The following is a 20,000-nucleotide window of genomic DNA, read 5'->3' on the forward strand; positions in this document are numbered from 1 at the left end:
ACTATTTAATAATAATAATAATTATTATTATAATAATTTATTTCCAATATTTATATCCTGCCCTTCTCGCCCGAAGGGACTCATAATAATAATAATAATAATAATAATAATAATAATTTTATTGTATTATTATTGATGTCAAACTATGTCGTTGTGTCAATAATAATACAATCATATTAAATAACAATACATTCTTATTAAATTATTATTAATAATAATATTTTATTATTACATTATTATTCATTATAATATTTTATTATTAAAGTTTTTTTTATTAGTAACACAATAATAATAATAATAATTGCCATGGAAGATCATGCCAAAAGAATGACGACATAATGACGATGATGTTAATAGCAATAACATAAATTGAAGTTGAAAGACGTGTCAAGAGCCAATGTCATAATAATAATAATAATAACTTTGGGTTGCTGTAGGTTTTCCGGGCTGTATGGCCATGTTCCAGAAGCATTCTCTTCTGACGTTTCACCCACATCTATGGCAGGCATTGTCCAAGGTTGTGAGGTCTGTTGGAAACTGGCCACCTCGATTAGCATTGAATAGCCTGGTAGCTGCAAAGCCTGGCTGTTTCCTGCCTGGGGGAGGAATCCTTTGTTGAATGCTTCTGGAACATGGCCAGACAGCCCGGAAAACTCACAGCAACCCATTATTATTATTATTATTATTATTATTATTATTATTATTATCATCATCATCATTATTATTATTATTTTGACACTGGCTCTTTACTAATGTCAATTTCAATTTATATTATTACTATTACCGTCGTCGTCATTACAGCGACGCAGTGATTCCGGCGAGGAAAGCCTTCGACAATGCAATAAGCATACTGTAACGCCAATAATAATAATACTACTAATAATAATAATAATAATTTTGGTCTAAAACTATTTAGCTGTGTGTGTGATTCTTTTATTTTATCACTTTTAAACTTATTTATTATGCAATGCTTTTGACACGTAATAAATAAATAAATAAATAATACAAAATAATAATAGTAATAATAACAATACATAATACATAATAATAATTTCAAATAATAATTATTATTTATTATGCAATGCTTTTGACACGAAATAAATAAATAAATAATACAAAAAATAATAATAGTAATAACAATACATAATACATAACGATAATAATACATAATAATAATTTTAAAAATAAGAGTAATAATAATACATAATACATAATATAATAATAAATACATAATAATACACAATAATTTTAAAAATAATAGTTATAATAATACATAATATAATAATAATAAATACATAATAATAATACATAACAATAATTTTAAAAATAATAGTAATAATAGTACAAAATAATAATGCGTAATAATAAAAATACATAATAATAAAACAATACAAAATAATAATAGTAATAATAATATATAATAATAATACATAATAATAATAATAATAATAAGAGACCAAAGAAGAAGTCTCAATGATATAAATAATAATAATAATAAACCAAGGAAGAAGTAAACTTTGCTATTACTATTATTATTAGTACATTAGGCAAATACTTTTTAAAAATATATTATTTATTTATTTTAAATTTTTTGCCTCCTAATTTTTTTCTTTTTTCCCTTTCTCCTTTTTTTCTCATTCTATCTTTCCTATATCCTTTCTTATATCACTCTTTCTACGTATAGAAACACTTAATAATTTTTTTAAAAAAACTTTGCTATTGATCTATTATTATTACCACTATTATTTTATTGTGACACAGCAAACAAGATAGATATGCTGGATTTCATCTCACAAAATCACAAGTCGAACACTTCCCAAGTGTCTAGGGTTATTATTATTATTATTATTATTATTATTATTATTATTATTATTATTATTATTATTATTATTATATTTTAAGGAAGGACGTTGCGTGCTAGAATTCCCAAGGAGAGCAATGGGGTTATTTATTATTTGATTTATTTGATTTGCCATCAAGAACGAACGAACGAAAGACTCAAATAGAAATAAATAAATAGTCAATAAACAAATCCTTACCTCTCATCTTGGCTCAATTTCCCTTTTTCCCTCCTTTGTAGACAATTTCCTTCTATTCTTCTGGGAATGGCATGAAAAATTCAGGAAACCAAGGAGAAAGAAAGAAAAAAAATAAATAAAATGTCAAAGTTTCCAGCTGGAGGCTCTTCTTTGCAATGATGCTGATTCTTCTTATTATTAGTAGTATTATTATTAATTAATAAGGACTAATTAAGCCTTCTTGCCCTCCTTTTTCTCTGCTTTCTCCTTCCCTCTCTCCTCCTGCTCCGCCAAGATAGAACTGCTAACCTACTTTCCCGCACATGACACCTCGCCCTGGCTCCGCCCACCCCGCTGTCAATCACACCCAAGCCACGCCCCCTCCCCACAAGGCCACGCCCCCTCCCATGATTATATCATTCTTGGGGTGATATAATTCACCTTTTTTCTCTTCTTCTTCTTTTTCCACTTTCTCTTCTTCATCTATTGGAACGAAAATAGAAATATTAATTTTTAAGTACATGACCACAATAATATTTATTATTATTCTATTCAATCAGTTATTGATCGATCTGTCTATCACCAATATCATTGACCCAAGTCTAAGTCATCTTTCATTGATCTATTGATCATGGATCTCTATCATTGATGTCAATCATCTATATCTATCTGATCTATTGATTATAATCTCCATCATTGATGTCAATCATCTATATCTGTCTGATCTATTGATTATAATCTCCATCATTGATGTCAATCATCTATATCTGTCTGATCTATTGATTATAATCTCCATCATTGATGTCAATCATCTATATCTATCTGATCTATTGATTATAATCTCTATCATTGATCTCAATCATCTATATCTATCTGATCTATTGATTATACTCTCTATCATTGATCTCAGTCATCTATATCTATCTGATCTATTGATTATACTCTCTATCATTGATCTCAGTCATCTATATCTATCTGATCTATTGATTATAATCTCGATCATTGATCTCAATCATCTATATCTATCTGATCTATTGATTATAATCCCTATCATTGATCTGTCATCTATAGCTATCTGATCTATTCATTATACTCTCTATCATTGATCTCAGTCATCTATATCTATCTGATCTATTGATTATACTCTCTATCATTGATCTCAATCTATAGCTATCTGATCTATTGATTATAATCTCGATCATTGATCTCAGTCATCTATAGATATCATTTATTGATTATAATCTCGATCACTGATCTCAGTCATCTATAGATATCTTTGATCTATTGCTCATGGATCTACTTCCACCATCGATCTATAGATATCTTTGATCTATTGATCATGGATCTATCATTAATCTAAGTCATCTATCTAGAGATATCTCTGACCTACTGATCAGGATCTATCTAACCATCCATCCATCTCTATTTATCTATTTATTTATCTATCCATCCATCCATCCATCCATCCATCTATAGCATCTATCTTTTTCTCTATCATCTACTTATCTCTGTCCATCTGTCCATCCATCTATTTATCTATCTCGATCTATCCATCTATTTATCTATTTAACCATCCATCTCTCCTTTTCTATATATTCATCTATCTATCCATCCATCCATCCATCCATCTACCTATCTATCTATTCATCTATCTATCTGTATCTATCCATCTATTTCTATCCATCCATCCATCCATTTCTATCTATCCATCCCTGTCTGCCTACCCATCTGTCCATCTATCTATAGTCATTCATCCATCTATCTATTCATCCATCTCTATCTATCTATCTATCTATCTATCTATCTATCTATCTCTAGTCATCCATCCATCCATCCATCCATCCATCCATCCATCCATCCAATCATCCATCCATCCATCTGTCTATCCATCCATCCAATCATCCATCCATCTATCTATCCATCCATCTCTATCCATCCATCCATCCATCTCTAGCATCTCTCTATCATCTACTTATCTCTGTCCATCTCTCCATCTATCTACTTATCTATCTCGATCTATCCATCTATTTATCTATCTATCCATCTCTCCTTTTCTATATATTCATCTATCTATCCATGCATCCATCCATTTCTATCTATCCATCCATCTACCTATCTATTCATCTATCTATCTATCTATCTATCTATCTATCTATCTATCTATCTATCTATCTATCTGTATCTATCCATCCATCCATCCATTTCTATCTATCCATCCATCTACCTATCCATCTGTCCATCTATCTATAGTCATCCATCCATCTATCTATTCATCCATATCTATCTATCTATCTATCTATCTCTATCCATCAATCCATCCATCCATCCATCTAATCATCCATCTATCTATCCATCCATCTCTCTGTCTATCCATCTGTCCATCTATCTATACATCAATCTATCATCCATCCATCCATCCATCCATCCATCTCTATCCATCCATGCATCTATCCATCTCTAGCATCTCTCTCTCTCTATCATCTACTTATCTCTGTCCATCTATCCATCCATCTACTTATCTATCTCGATCTATCCATCTATTTATCTATCTAACCATCCATCTCTATATATTCATCCATCTACCTATCTATCTATTCATCTATCTGTATCTATCCATCTATTTCTATCCATCCATCCATTTCTATCTATCCATCCATGTCTGCCTATCCATCTGTCCATCTATCTATAGTCATCCATCCATCTATCTATTCATCCATCTCTATCTATCTATCTATCTATCTATCTATCTATCTATCTATCTATCTATCTCTAGCCAATCATCCATCCATCTATCTATCCATCCATCTTTCATCCATCCATCTCTAGCATCTCTCTCTCTCTATCATCTACTTATCTCTGTCCAGCTCTCCGTCCATCTACTTATCTATCTCGATCCATCCATCTATTTATCTATCTAACCATCCATCTCTCCCTTTCTATCTATCTATCCATCCATCCATCCACCCACCTATCTATTCATCTATCTGTATCTATCCATCTATTTCTATCTATCCATCCATCTACCTATCTATTCATCTATCTATCTATCTATCTATCTATCTATCTATCTATCTCTATCCATCCATCCATCTATTTCTATCTATCCATCCATCTACCTATCTATCTATTCATGTATCTATACATCTATTTCTATCTATCCATCCATCTACCTATCTATTCATCTATCTATCTATCTATCTATCTATCTATCTCTATCCATCCATCTATTTCTATCTATCCATCCATCTACGTAGCTATCCATTCATCTATCTATCTGTATCTATCCATCCATTTCTATCTATTCATCCATCTGTCTATTCATCTATCTATCTATCTATCTATCTATCTATCTATCTATCTATCTATCTCTATCCATCCATCCATCTATTTCTATCTATCCATCCATCTACCTATCTATCTATTCATCTATCTATCTGTATCTATCCATCTATTTCTATCCATCCATCCATTTCTATCCATCCATCCCTGTCTGCCTATCCATCTGTCCATCTGTCTTATCCAATCATCCATCTAGCTATTCATTCATCTCTATCTATCTATCTATCTATCTATCTATCTATCTATCTATCTATACATCAATCTATCATCCATCCATCCATCTATCTTCTAATGCCATGAGGCTGGATGGCCATCTCTCAGGAGGGATCGGATGGTGCCGTCCTTTTAGGGCCGAATGGGGTTGGACTGGATGTCCTTTGGGGGTCCCTTTGGCACCCTTTTGCAGGGAAAGGAAAGGAAAGGCTGGCTCCCTCGATCCGCCACTGGTTTCCTAGCACCAGCCTGGCCCACTAACCTACTTTGAGCCTCATCCACGTCAACAGCGGTGGTGGGGCTCTCTATGACAGATGCGAGCGAGGGGGGTGAAATATAATAAATCCAGACAGGGCCGAGATCGGGTTTCGACAAAACGGAGATCTCAGTTTGGCCCCAAAGAACAGAGAAACAGGCAAGAAGAAGAAGTAGGGCAATAGGATCGAGTGCAATCAAAGACATCCAGAAATCCCACACAGCATCATCATCCTTATTATTTAAAAAAAAAAAACAGTACAAGAAAACCGCACTACAAACTAGAGCTGACAGCTGGCACAACAAAACATGGAAATTATTATTATTATTATTATTATTATTATTATTATTATTATTATTATTATTATTATTACATAAGATCGAATGCAATCAAAGATATCCAGAAATCCCACACAGCATCATCATCCTTATTATTTAAAAAAAAAAAACAGTACAAGAAAACCGCACTACAAACTAGAGCTGACAGCTGGCATAAAAAAACACTGCATGGAAAGTATTATTATTATTATTATATAGAATTGAATGCAATCAAAGATATCCAGAAATCCCACACAGCAGCATCATCCTTATTATTAAAAAAAACTAGTACAAGAAAACCGTACTACAAACTAGAGCTGACAGCTGGCACAACAAAACATTGCATGGAAATAATAATAATAATAATAATAATCGAATGTAAAAATATTCAGAAATCCCACACAGCATCATCATCATCATCATCATCATCATCATCATCGTTATATAGGATCTAATGCAATCAAAGACATCCAGAAATCCCACACAGCATCATCATCCTTATTATTTAAAAAAAACCAGTACAAGAAAACCGCACTACAAACTAGAGCTGACAGCTGGCACAACAAAACATTGCATGGAAAGTATTATTATTATTATTATTATTATTATTATTATTATTATTATTATTATATAGGATTGAATGCAATCAAAGATATCCAGAAATACCACACAGCATTATTATTATTATTATTATTATTATTATTATTATTATTATTATTATTATTATTATATAGGATCAAATGCAATCAAAGATATCCAGAAATCCCACACAGCATCATTATTATCATTATTATTATTATTATTATTATTATTATTATTATTATTATTATTATTATTAAAGATCGAATGCAATCAAAGATATCCAGAAATCCAACACAGCATTATTATTATTATTATTATTATTATTATTAACTCCCATCCTCCTCCCGCAACCCTCCGTGAAACTTTGCCAGGATTTTAGGTTGGTTATGAAGGCTGTATTTGCCAAGTTTGGTCCAGATCCATTGTTGGTAGGGTTCACAGGGCTCTCGGTATGCGGGTAGACTACAAGTCCCATCATCCAGTGTCATTTTCATCATCAGCGGGGGTTCATGGGGCTCTCTGGGTGTGGGTGGACTATAACTCCCATTATCCTGTGTCATATTAACAACTGGTAGGGTTCATGGGGCTCTCTGGGTGCAGGTGGACTACAACTCCCATCATCCAGTGTCACTTTCATCATTGGCGGGGGTCACAGTGCTCTCTTGATGTGGGTTGACTACAAATCCTATTACCCTGTGCCATACTCATTGTCGGTGGGAGTTCACAGGGCTTTCTGGATGCGGGTGGACTACAACTCCCATCATCAGGTGTCATCTTCTTCGTCGGCGGCGGGTCACAAGTCTCTCTGGATATAAGTAGACTACAAATCATATTATCCTGTGTCACATTAATTGTTGGTGGAGGTCACAGGTCTCTCTGGATGTTGGTGGACTACAAATCCCATTATCCTGTGTCATACTCATTGTTGTTGGAGGTCACAAGTCTCTCTGGATGTTGGTGGACTACAACTCCCATCATCCAGGGTCATTTCCACCATTTGGTGGGATTCACAGTGCTCTCTGTATGCGGGTGGGGGTGTGTGACTGTGGGTGATGGGAGTTGTAGTCCACCCACATCCAGAGAGCACCGTGAACACCACCAAGGATGGATTTGGACCAAACTTGGCACACATACTCAACATGGCCAACTTTGAATACCAGTGGGTCTTGGAGAGGATTGACTGTGTGTGATGGGAGTTGTAGTCCACACACATCCAGAGAGTATTGTGAACCCAGCCAACGATGGATCTGGACCAAACTTGGCACACATACTCAACATGGCCAACTTTGAATACCAGTGGGTCTTGGAGAGGATTGACTGTGTGTGATGGGAGTTGTAGTCCACACACATCCAGAGAATATTGTGAACCCAGCCAACGATGGATCTGGACCAAACTTGGCACACATACTCAACATGGCCAACTTTGAATACCAGTGGGTTTTGGAGAGGATTGACTATGGGTGATGGGAGTTGTAGTCCACCCACATCCAGAGAGCCCCGTGAACCCCACCAATTATAATACGACACAGGGTAATAGGCATTGTAGTCCACCCATATCCAGAGAGTACTGTGAACCCAACCAACAATGGATCTGGACCAAACTTGGCACACATACTCAACATGGCCAACTTTGAATACCAGTGGGTCTTGGAGAGGATTGACTGTGGGTGATGGGAGTTGTAGTCCACCCACATCCTGAGAGCACTGTGAACCCAATCAGCGATGGATCTGGACCAAACTTGCCACGGATGATGGGATTTGCAGTATCTTCACTCACTTCCAGAGGCCACTGCGACCCCCATGAATGACGGACTGGGACCAAACTCGGCACACAGACCCAACATGACCAGCTGTACAGACAGACCTGGTTTGAGCAGGATTGACCCACGTTTCTGGGAATCGAAGTTCACCTGCATCCATAAAAATCCAAATCCAAATAGTATTATTAACACCCCAAAACAAACAATGCCTTTCTTCAAATTACCCACGCTAGCAATAAATAAAACGATTGGACTAAAAGTCAATAAGTAAGAGTATAAATCTGAGCCAAGTTGAAGCTATGTGGTTGTGTTGTTAAGACTGGCAGGCGTTGTCCCCATGTCTCCCCATGGAAGTGGATGGGATGGGAAGGAGGAGAGCCAAGGCCAGGCCCGGTTTGAGTTTTGTTGACCCACTGACCCAGAAAGTGGGGCTCGGGAAAAAAGCATCCTTCGAGGTCAACTTGCGGAGGGGAAGGTTGTGTAACTCCCAAGTGGCTTGAGAAGAGACGGGAGGAAATAGGAACCGGTTAAGTAAGCGACTGTGTAACAGCCGTAACAGCCGTCTTCCGAGAGGAAGGGTTTCGGGGGCGGAATAGAGAAGGGAGAGAGAGGAATCATGGGATCGTAGACTTGCAAGAGACCCGGTGGGCCATCCAGTCCAACCCTATTTGGCCAAGAAGCAGGAAAATCGCATTCAAAGCACTCCGCTTCAACCCCTCCGGTAATGAAGTACGAATTTTGGTTTACAGATGTTATGTTTAATTGTGTGTTTATATTTTAAAAGGGTAAGTATTACAGTTATTGTCAGGACCCTGGCTGCAGAGCACCAATAACCTTACACAGAGGCCAGTCTCTATCTAATATCTTTATTAAAGAATTATATAAAATCAATAAAAACAAGTGAAGAATATAGTTCAGAAACAGACCTTTCAGATAAGGTCAAATATAGTCCAGAAATGTATTGTCCAATATAAGATATTAGAGTTCAAAGTTTTAATCCACTTGACCGAAACACACACTTTGCCAAGCAATAGTGTGGGGAAATAACAGAGTCTTTAAAGTCCAATGAAACTTGACAACAAGGCTGGAAATAAACTTGATTCTTGACTAGATCCAAAACTGGAGGCAAGACGAACATGAAGCATGAAATAGAGTCCGTGGTAAACCGTGAGACAAAGCAAGGTTTGAAGCTTGATCCGGGAAGCAAGGAACTGGGGATACGAAGTCCACACACGATCTCTCTCCTCAAGCTGATCAATTGACTCCGCAAAGAATCCCTCGCGCCAAACACCTATATTGGGTCTTGTTTTCCCGCCAACAGAACTCTTTCCCTAGAGAACGAGAAGCGAAACCCAACTCTGTCCAGATGTGTAACTCCTTAGAATTTCCCAAGGGAAGCAAGCCTAATCAGCTTGATTTCTGGCAGCAATGCGTAAACTCCTCCGTTGAGCTACTCTGATTCCCTTTTCTCTGGAATAATATTCTTTCCTGGGAAACGGGGGGGAGTTCTGCCCAAGGTCTGTTTGGCTGAATTCTTGAGAGCAAACATCAACATCCTGCAGGTGAAGAGACTCCGGCTCTTGCTGAACTGGCGAAAACCCCATGTTTTCCTCTTCGTCTGCCACAATAGTACTAGGAACAGGACTACAAGGCCCATGAGTCATCACAGTTATTGCATCTCAGCATCAGAGGCTGGTTGCCATGGAGAAGTAGACGGAGCCAACTGCCGTTTTGTTGAAGAAGTGCAGGGTTTAAAAAAGAAAGTCAGTCTGTGCTCTGATGAGGCACAGGGAAGATTGATTCCAGGTTGATGGGATCAAGGAGACTCAATTGTTCATTTTGAGTTGGTCTTAAATAAGTTTGGTGACTTATTTAATGTAGTCTGTGTCCTGGAAAGGCACAGAGAATCTGTGATAGTATATCACAGGGGTGACTGTGGTTTGAAGTCATTGGATAGTCCAAGTTTCAGACTTTGGGAACCAATCCCAGCTGGACTCACAGAGATCCATTGAAGTAACAGTTAGAAAGGAGCAGAGGAATAGATTTTAACTACTTTAAGTAAAAGAAGTGATACTTTAGAGAGTTGATTCATCTCATACTAGTATTGTAACTGTTAATAAAAATACAGTAGAGTCTCACTTATCCAAGCTAAACGGGCCGGCAGAAGCTTGAATAAGCGAATATCTTGGATAATAAGGAGGCATTAAGGAAAAGCCTATTAAACATCAAATTAGGTTATGATTTTACAAATGAAGCACCAAAACATCATGTTAGACAACAAATTTGGCAGAAAAAGTAGTTCTATACGCAGTAATGCTATGTAGTAATTACTGTATTTATGAATTTAGTACCAAAATATCATGATATATTGAAAACATTGACTCCAAAAATGCGTTGGATAATCGAGAATGTTGGATAAACGAGTGTTGGATAAGTGAGACTCTACTGTACCTCTAAGTGAGAAACAACATTGTAACCACTAAGCTCTCTGCCTGAATAAACTTGTTATTGTTCTTCCAACATCTAAGCCTCTGTCGCATATATAGTAGAGTCTCACTTATCCAAGCCTCGCTTATCCAAGCCTCTGGATTATCCAAGCCATTTTTGTAGTCAATGCTTTCAATATAGCGTGATATTTTGGTGCTAAATTCGTAAATACAGTAATTACTACATGGCATTACTATGTATTGAACTACTTTTTCTGTCAAATTTGTTGTATTACCTGATGTTTTGGTGCTTCATTTGTAAAATCATAACCTAATTTGATGTTTAATAGGCTTCTCCTTAATCTCTCCTTATCCAACATATTCGCTTATCCAACATTCTGCCGGCCCGTTTATGTTGGATAAGTGAGACTCTACTGTATTATATTATTATATTATTATTCATTATTCATGACTACATTGAAACTAGAATAGAGAGAAATTAGCGTGGAAACTGCAAGAGGTACCATAGATTGTTGTACATGGAAATAATGGTAGTAAATAGTTTTTGATTTATTAAATACAGTTATATACAGTAGGGTCTCACTTATTCAACACTCGCTTATCCAACGTTCTGGATTATCCAACGCATTTTTGTAGTCAATGTTTTCAATTCATTGTGATATTTTGGTGCTAAATTCGTAAATACAGTAATTACTACATGGCATTACTGCACATGGAACTACTTTTTCTGTCAAATTTGTTGTCTAACATGATGTTTTGGTGCTTCATTTGTAAAATCCTAACCTAATTTGATGTTTAATAGGCTTTTCCTTAATCCCTCCTTATTATCCAAGATACTGGCTTATCCAAGGTTCTGCCGGCCCGTTTAGCTTGGATAAGTGAGACTCTACTGTAAATGAAATGGAATTGTCACAATCGTGGAAACAAAGGCATTTGAAAAATTTATCAAGAAGAGTCAAAGAAAATTATTATAAAATAGTTTGGAAGTGGTATTTAACACCATTAAAAATGTCAAATATTAATAAAAACCATCCCAAAAATTGACCTTAAGTTTGGGAATTGTGGACTCCAAACAATGATGGATCCGGACCAAACTTGGCACGAATACTCAATATGCCCAACTGTGAACACTGGTGGAGTTTGGGGAAAATAGACCTCGACATTTAGAGTTGTAGTTGCTGGGATGTATAGTTCACCTACAACCAAAGAACACTCCGAACGTCACCAACGACGGAATTTAACTAAACTTGGCACAAGAAATCGAGTCTTCGGACCATGCGCAGAGCGCCTTTCTCCTTGCAAAGCACGGCGACCCACTTTCCTCGCCAAAGTACACAGCGTTGCCCCACGTGGCACCAAAACACACACAACTATAATCCAAATTAAAACCGAGTCAATATCCATTTATAGCCAAAAGGCCGTGTTTTATGGCCGGTAAACATTGCCCTTTGGAGTCTTTTAAAGCCCAAATTGCATACGGATTTTACGAGGAAATGTTACGTTCTCCATGGGGATGATCTGGAAGGGATGCTATTGATGTAAATGATATAGATGTAGATACATATATCGGCTGTATATATTGTAGATATAGATGCTATAGATATAGATGTAAAATAGATATAGATACTAGGCATGTCCAAAAAAATCGTTTTGAATCGTATATTGGAATTATTTCGGATTGTTCTCGCTTTTTGATATGCATTCCGAGACATTGTCTCACAGTGCAACCAGCAATGTAATTCGAACCATTGTTGGCCCATTCTCTAATTGTCTCTTAATGTTTCGTTAATTCCCCCCCCCAAAAAAATTTTTAAATATATTTTTAAAAATATTTTAAAAAATTTTGTTTTTGCAACCTACTTTGAATGGGAGCTTAGCACAGCCTAACATGGCTGCCGCTCCTCGGCCAATCAGAAGCTTCCACGATGGACGCAAAGGTGGGGGCTAACGTCCTCTGCGTCCACATGGTAGATTGCCATACAAGCTCGGTGCGTAGTGATTGCGCATGCGCGTCCGCCATTTTAGAAACATTTAGAATCGTTACGAATTTTCGGAAATATCCGAAATTTTTGGGTGAAAAAATTGGAAATACTTTCTATATTGAAGCGCCAGCGCCCCCTACTTTAGAAACGAGAATTGAAACATTTTTTTCATCGATCGGACATGCCTAATAGATACTTATAGATGATGTAGATATCTATATATATAAAAGAGTGATGGCATCACGGCGACGCACAACACAACAAAACTACAAGCCCCCCAACCTCGAAATTTGACAACACAACCCATCATCCACGCCACTAGGTTGATACAACAAAAAGACAAGAAAAATAAAGTCCTAATTAGAGGGAGAAAAATAATTGTTTTTATCCAATTGCTGCCACTTAGAAGGCTAAGCTCCGCCCACTTGGACTCCTAGCAATCCACTCAGCCCAGTGTTAATAAAAGAATAAAAAATAAAATAAATACAATTGATACAATAAAAAACAATAAAAAACACTAAAAATGAATACAACCAAATACTATAACAAAATAACTAAAAATAATACAACACAATAATGAAATACAATAAATAAAAAAAGATAAGTTACAATAAAATTAATTAAAAAAATACAAATAACGTCAAATAAAAATTCCACAACAACTTTTAACCAATACCACCACCACTTTGCCACAGCAACACGTGGCCGGACACAGCTAGTAATAATATATAATAAAATATAGTAATATAATGTGATATGATAAAATATAATAAATAATAATATATAATAAAATATAATCTATCTATATATATAAAAGAGTGATGGCATCACGGCGACCCACAAAACAACAAAACTACAGGCCCCCCAACCTCTAAATTTGACAACACAACCCATCACCCACGGCTCTAGGTTGATACAACAAAAAGAAAAGAAAAACAAAGTCCTAATTAGAGAGAGAGGAATAATTGCTTTTATCCAATTGCTGCCAGTTAGAAGGCAAAGCTCCTCCAACTTGGTCTCCTAGCAACCCAATAAAAAACAATAAAAAACACTAAAATAATTAAAAATACTAAAAAATTAATACAATAAAATACTATAACAGAAAATAACTAAAATAATACGAGAAAATAATAAAATATAATAAAAAGATTACTTACAATAAAATTTATAAAAAAATACAAATAACGTCAAATAAAATTACACAATTTTTAAACAATACCACCACCACTTTGCCACAGCAACGCGTGGCCGGGCACAGCTAGTATATATATAAAAGGGTAATGAAATTTCGGGAAGTATAATAATAAAATATATTAATATCATATATAATATGATAAAATATAATAAATAATAATATATAATAAAATATATTAACATAATGTGATATGATAAAATATAATATATAATAAAATATAATCTATATATATAAAAGGGTAATGAAATTTCAGCCTAGGACAAAACAACAAAACTACACATCCCAGAAACACTAAACTTGGCAGCACAACCCATCATCCATTCCTCTATGTTCATACAACAAAAAGAAAAGAAAAATAAAGTCCTCATTAGAGGGAGAAGAATAATTGTTTTTATCCAATTGCTGCCAGTTAGAAGGCTAAGCTCCGCCCACTTGGTCTCCTAGCAACCCACTCAGCCAAGGGAACAGGCAGAGTTAGGCCTCACTTAGGCCTCTTCCACACTGCCTATAAAATACAGATTATCTGATTTGCAGTACTTTCAATCGCTTCCCCTCCCACAGACCACTGCGATGCCCACCAGTGAGGGAACTGGACCAAACTTGGCACACAGAACCCTCGTGACCTCCTTTATGTCCTGGTGCAGATCGGGGCAGGCTGGATCAGGGATGATGGGATTTATAGTACCTTCACTCACTTCCTGAGACCACTGCGACTACCAGGAATGACAGAATTAGACCAAACTTGGCACACATATCCCATAAGACACACTTTACATGCTGCAGCAGTTTGGGGGAGGATGAACCAAGGATTATGGGATTTGCAGTACTTTCAAACACGTTGTCTCCGACAGACCACTGTTACTCTAACTAAGGACGGATCAGGACCAAACTTGGCAGGCATACTGCCCATGACCCACTTCACATTTTGGTGTAGTTGGGGGAAGGACAGATCAAGGATGATGGGACTTGCAATACCTCCACTCACTTCCTGAGACCACTGCAACTGCCACCAATGACTGATCAAGACCTAACTTGGCACATAGAGCACCCATGACCCACTGTACAACCTGGTGCGGTTTGGAGGATGGACCATGGATGATGGGACTTACAATACTTTCACTCACTTCCTGAGACCACTGCAACTGCCACCAATGACTGATCAAGACCAAACTTGGTACACAGAGCCCCCATGACCCATTCTACACACTGGTGCGGTTTGGAGGATGGACCATGGATGATGGGACTTACAATACTTTCACTCACTTCCTGAGAGCACTGTGACTGCCACCAATGACTGATCAAGACCAAACTTGGTACACAGAGCCCCCATGACCCACTCTAGATCCTGATGTGGTTTGGAAGAGTTTGGAGCACGGATGATGGGACTTGCAGTACTTTCACTCACTTCCTGAGAGCACTGTGACTCCCACCAATGACAAATAAGTACCAAACTTGGCACACAGAGCCCCCATGACCCACTCTAGATCCTGATGTGGTTTGGAAGAGTTTGGAGCACAGATGATGGGACTTGCAGTACTTTCACTCACTTCCTGAGAGCACTGTGACTCCCACCAATGACAAATAAGTACCAAACTTGGCACACAGAGCCCCCATGACCCACTCTAGATCCCGGTGTGGTTTGGACCATGGATGATGGGACTTGCAGTATCTTCACTCACTTCCTGAAAGCACTGTGAGCCTCACCAATGACTGATCAAGACCAAACTTGGCACATAGAGCACCCATGACCCATTTTACATCCTGACACTGTTTGGAGGGGGGTGGACAGTGGATGATGGAACTTGCATATGGGAGTTGTAGTTGACCTGCACCTACTGCGCCCAGCTGACATTGGATCTAGACTGAACACAGGCAAACAATGCCTTTCTCGAATAAGCCGGGCACCGCTGGGTCCCCAAGCTAGTATAATACTAATAATAATATATAATAATAATATATAATAATAATATTGTAGTGAAACAGTACAACTCAGTCCCAGGCCCTCTGTGTTCGTGTGCTTCCAATGTCCTCACCTGCATGTTCTGGGACACAAAAGCTGACCTGGGCATTAGGGCGGCCTAATCCCACTGAGCTGCTAAGACCAAGGGACAAAAATAGTTGGGAGATCTAGTTTAAAAAAAGACACAGATAGAAAAGCAGCCGCGAGAGGCGAAGGAACAGGGAAGTTGCATGCAAACTGATCCAACCCATCCTTTCGTTTCTCTATCTCTAATGTAGAATTTGACCAGGAGAGTGACCGTCCAATCTATTTCCTACCCTTTCCTATGGCTTTGAGCAGAGACTGAGTGGCCCTCTGTCGGGAGGGATCAAACTGTGACTCCCTGTCCTGCAAGCTGATTTTATGTGTTTTTTTAATGTATTTTATGTGTTTCCTCCATCACAGGCACCCCAGTGTTGTAAAGCCCGGTGGGAACATGATCTTCTTACTCTATTTTCCTTGCAAAAAAGTGACTTTCCCTCGCTCTCAGTGGAGTGGAGATGGAGCCTTATTACGTAAAGCTCTAATAGGCTTATAAAGCCAAGCTGGTGTTTGCCTTCTTATTGCTGTCGTCTTTGGCCGGGCGCAAATAGCCTTGATTACTTTCTCCGTTGGACCAAAACAATATCGTTTTACGAGACTTTATTTCGGGCACAGATGTCCCACCGAAAATCACTTCCTATAAGGTCGTTGTTTTCCCCATCAGAGAGGTCTTCCCAAGTCACTGAAATCAACGTCGGGACTACAACTCCCATCATCCTCGGACATGTCTAACCCAAGACCCACCGGTATTCAAAGTTGGCCATGTTGGGTCTGTGTGCCAAGTTTGGTCCATATCCACCATCGGTTGGGTTCATAGTTCTCTCTGGATCCAGGGGAACTACAACTCCCATCATCCACAGTCAATCCCAAGATCCACTAGCATTCAAAGTTGGCCATGTTGGGTCTGTATGCCAAGTTTGGTCCAGATCCACCATTGGTTGGGTTCATAGTTCTCTCTGGATATGGGTGGACTACAACTCCCATCATCCACAGTCAATCCCAAGACCCACTAGCATTCAAAGTTGGCCATGTTGGGTCTGGATGGAGGCGAACTACAACTCAAGATCAATTCTCCCCAAACCTCTTGTTCAGTTGCTGATCAATTCCTCTGTTAAAAGGTAGGAAAGGGTTAAGGGAGAGGCAGTGGGTGGGGTTATGCAAATTAAGGAATTTAAGGATGTCAATTCTGGGGGGAAAACAGAACGTCTAGGTTCCCAAACTTATTTGGCCTACCGACCCCTTTCCAGAAAAAATATTACACAAATGGGCGGCCAGGACTGGGATGGGCGGAGTTACAAGCACTGAGGCAGGGCTGAGCTTCTATCTCTATCTGTCAAGACCCAGGCTGCAGAGCACCAATAACCATACACAGAGGCCAGAATCTATCTAATATCTTTATTGTGGAAATATATAAAGTTAATAAAAACAAGTGTAGAAAATAGTCCAGAAGTAGACCTTTCAGGAAAGGTCAAAATTAGTCCAAAGAAACAATGTCCAATATGAAATATTAAGGTCCAAAGTTGTAATCCAGTAACCGAAACACTCACTTTGCCAAGCAAAGTGAGGGGAGATGACAAGGTCCTTTAGTCCATGAAACTTAATGCAAGGCTAGGAAGTAAACTTGATTCTTGGAACACTAGGCTTAATTCAAGGCAACAAGAAACGAGGAGCAAGAACAGGATCCGTGGTAAATTCGTGGCGAGGTCCGGAAAGCAAGGCAAGGTCCGTGGAGCAAGGCAAGGTCCTGGGAAGCAAGGCAAGGCTGGAAACGGGAGCAAAGGACTTGAACGCGGGAGTAGCGTAGTCCACACACAACCTACTCCCGAAGCTGACGAATTGACTCCGCAAGATTCCTACGTGGGCAAAACACCTAAATAGGGTCTCGTTTTCCCGCCAAAGAACAATTCTCTGGGGAACCAGAACCGAAAGCCATTCTCTGTGTCCAGATGCATGACTCCCTAAAGTTTCCCATGGGAAGCAGGCTTAATCAGCTGAATGCCTGGCAGCAATCCTAGCGCTCCTGCGAGACGCCTTCTGAGCGCCTTTCTGTTGTTTATAATAATCACGGCGAGAAAATGGGGGAGATTTTGGCTCAAGGCTTGTTTGGCAGACTTCTGGAAGGCAAATCTCCTGCAGGTGCAAGGGCTCCAATTCTGGCTGAAAAAGCTCCAATTCTGGCTGAAACGGTGGGAAACCTAAGTTTTCCTCTTCATCTGTCACAACAGTGCTAGGAACGGGACTACATGGCCCATGAGTCATCACACTATCCTGCAGAGCCTGCCAGGACACAGGGGGCGGGGCTAGAGGAGGGGGCGGGGCCTCTATACCTCACCCCGTGTTCTAACAAGCACCTCAGGGGAGGCATACAGAGGCTCTTGGGAAAAGGCCCCGCCCCTAGCCCCGCCCTTTAGTCCTAAATGGCCTCTCAGGAGACATATAGAGGCTCAGCCCTATCTCAGGCTCTTGGAAGGAGGCCCCGCCCCCACCCCTACCCCTGCCCTTTAGTCCTAAAAGGCCTCTCAGGAGAGGTATAGAGGCTCAGCCCTGTCTCGGGCTCTTGGAAGGAGGCCCCGCCTCTAGCCCTACCCCTGCCCTTTAGTCCTAAAAGGCCTCTCAGGAGACATATAGAGGCTCAGCCCTATCTCAGGCTCTTGGAAGGAGGCCCCGCCTCTAGCCCTACCCCTGCCCTTTAGTCCTAAAAGGCCTCTCAGGAGAGGTATAGAGGCTCAGCCCTGTCTCGGGCTCTTGGAAGGAGGCCCCGCCCCCTTAGCTCCGCCCTCTGTGTACCAACAAGCTCCTCAGGAGAGGTATAGAGGCTCAGCCCTGTCTCGCGCTCTTGGAAGGAGGCCCCAGCCCCTGGCCCTAGCCCCGAACTTTAGTCCTAAAAGGCCTCTCAGGAGAGGTATAGAGGCTCAGCCCTGTCTCAGGCTCTTGGAAGGAGGCCCCGCCTCTAGCCCCACCCTTTAGTCCTAAAAGGCCTCTCAGAAGAGGTACAGAGGCTCAGCCCTGTCTGGGGCTCTTGGAAGGAGGCCCCGCCCCTAGCCCCAAACTTTAGTCTCAAAAGGCCTCTCAGGAGAGGTATAGAGGCTCAGCCCTGTCTTGAACTCTTGGGAAGAGGTCCCGCCTCTGCCCCTAGCCCCGCCCTTTAGTCCTAAAAGGCTTCTCAGGAGAGGTATACAGGCTCAGCCCTATCTCATGCTCTTGGAAGGAGGCCCCGCCCCCTTCCCTAGCTCCGCCCTCTGTGTCCCAACAAGCGCCTCAGGAGAGGTATAGATTCTCAGCCCTGTCTCGGGCTCTTGGGAAGAGACCCCGCCCCCACCCCTAGCCCCACCTTTTAGTCCTAAAAGGCCTCTCAGGAGAAATATAGAGGCTCAGCCCTGTCTCGGGCTCTTGGGAAGAAGCCACGCCCACTCTTCTAGCTCCGCCCCCGTGTCCTAATAGGTGCCACCAGGGGGCGGTAGTGCCCACTTAGGGAATTGTCCCTGCATGAAAGTCTTCCCTTGGGTGGTGTTTGGGGTGGCAGGGTGGTGTTTGGGGAGGACATGGGCAGGGCTCTTGGGCATGTTCAGAGTGCTCGCTATAACCTGAAATGTCACTGGAAGGAGGACCGCTGGTGTCTCCTGAGTAGTGGACGCTGTTCTCTTGGCATGACCAAGGTGGCTCAGTGCTTATACTGGAAAGAAAACTCCAAGGGGAGCTCCTGAAGCAGCTTTGGCTCAGCACTAAGTGACCGTATGACGTGGATCGAATGCGCAGACTCCATAGGAAGGCTTCCGCTTGGATGCCGCGCACGGTGGATCCCTCCGGGCCTTGGCCTACTTTCTCGGCCGCGTTGGCTGGGCTTCTCCCT

The 20,000-nt window shown here is 39.8% G+C and overlaps 1 protein-coding gene across 1 annotated transcript in view; it reads right to left on the reverse strand.

Annotated features, from left to right (window-relative positions):
• The window catches only part of LOC134292978 (nuclear receptor ROR-beta-like), a 67,146-nt gene that overhangs the window by 29,322 nt on the left and 17,824 nt on the right, over positions 1-20,000 (reverse strand). Inside the window, exons 2-3 of the mRNA XM_062958951.1 lie at positions 2,460-2,501; positions 2,040-2,099 (exon numbers count right to left, since the gene is read on the reverse strand). Of these exons, the coding sequence (XP_062815021.1) occupies positions 2,040-2,046 (7 nt within the window). The 5' untranslated portion in view covers positions 2,047-2,099; positions 2,460-2,501. The remainder of the gene's footprint in view (positions 1-2,039; positions 2,100-2,459; positions 2,502-20,000) is intronic.

Source organism: Anolis carolinensis, unplaced genomic scaffold (genome assembly GCF_035594765.1).
Source record: "Anolis carolinensis isolate JA03-04 unplaced genomic scaffold, rAnoCar3.1.pri scaffold_7, whole genome shotgun sequence".
NCBI classification, from domain to species: domain Eukaryota; kingdom Metazoa; phylum Chordata; class Lepidosauria; order Squamata; family Dactyloidae; genus Anolis; species Anolis carolinensis.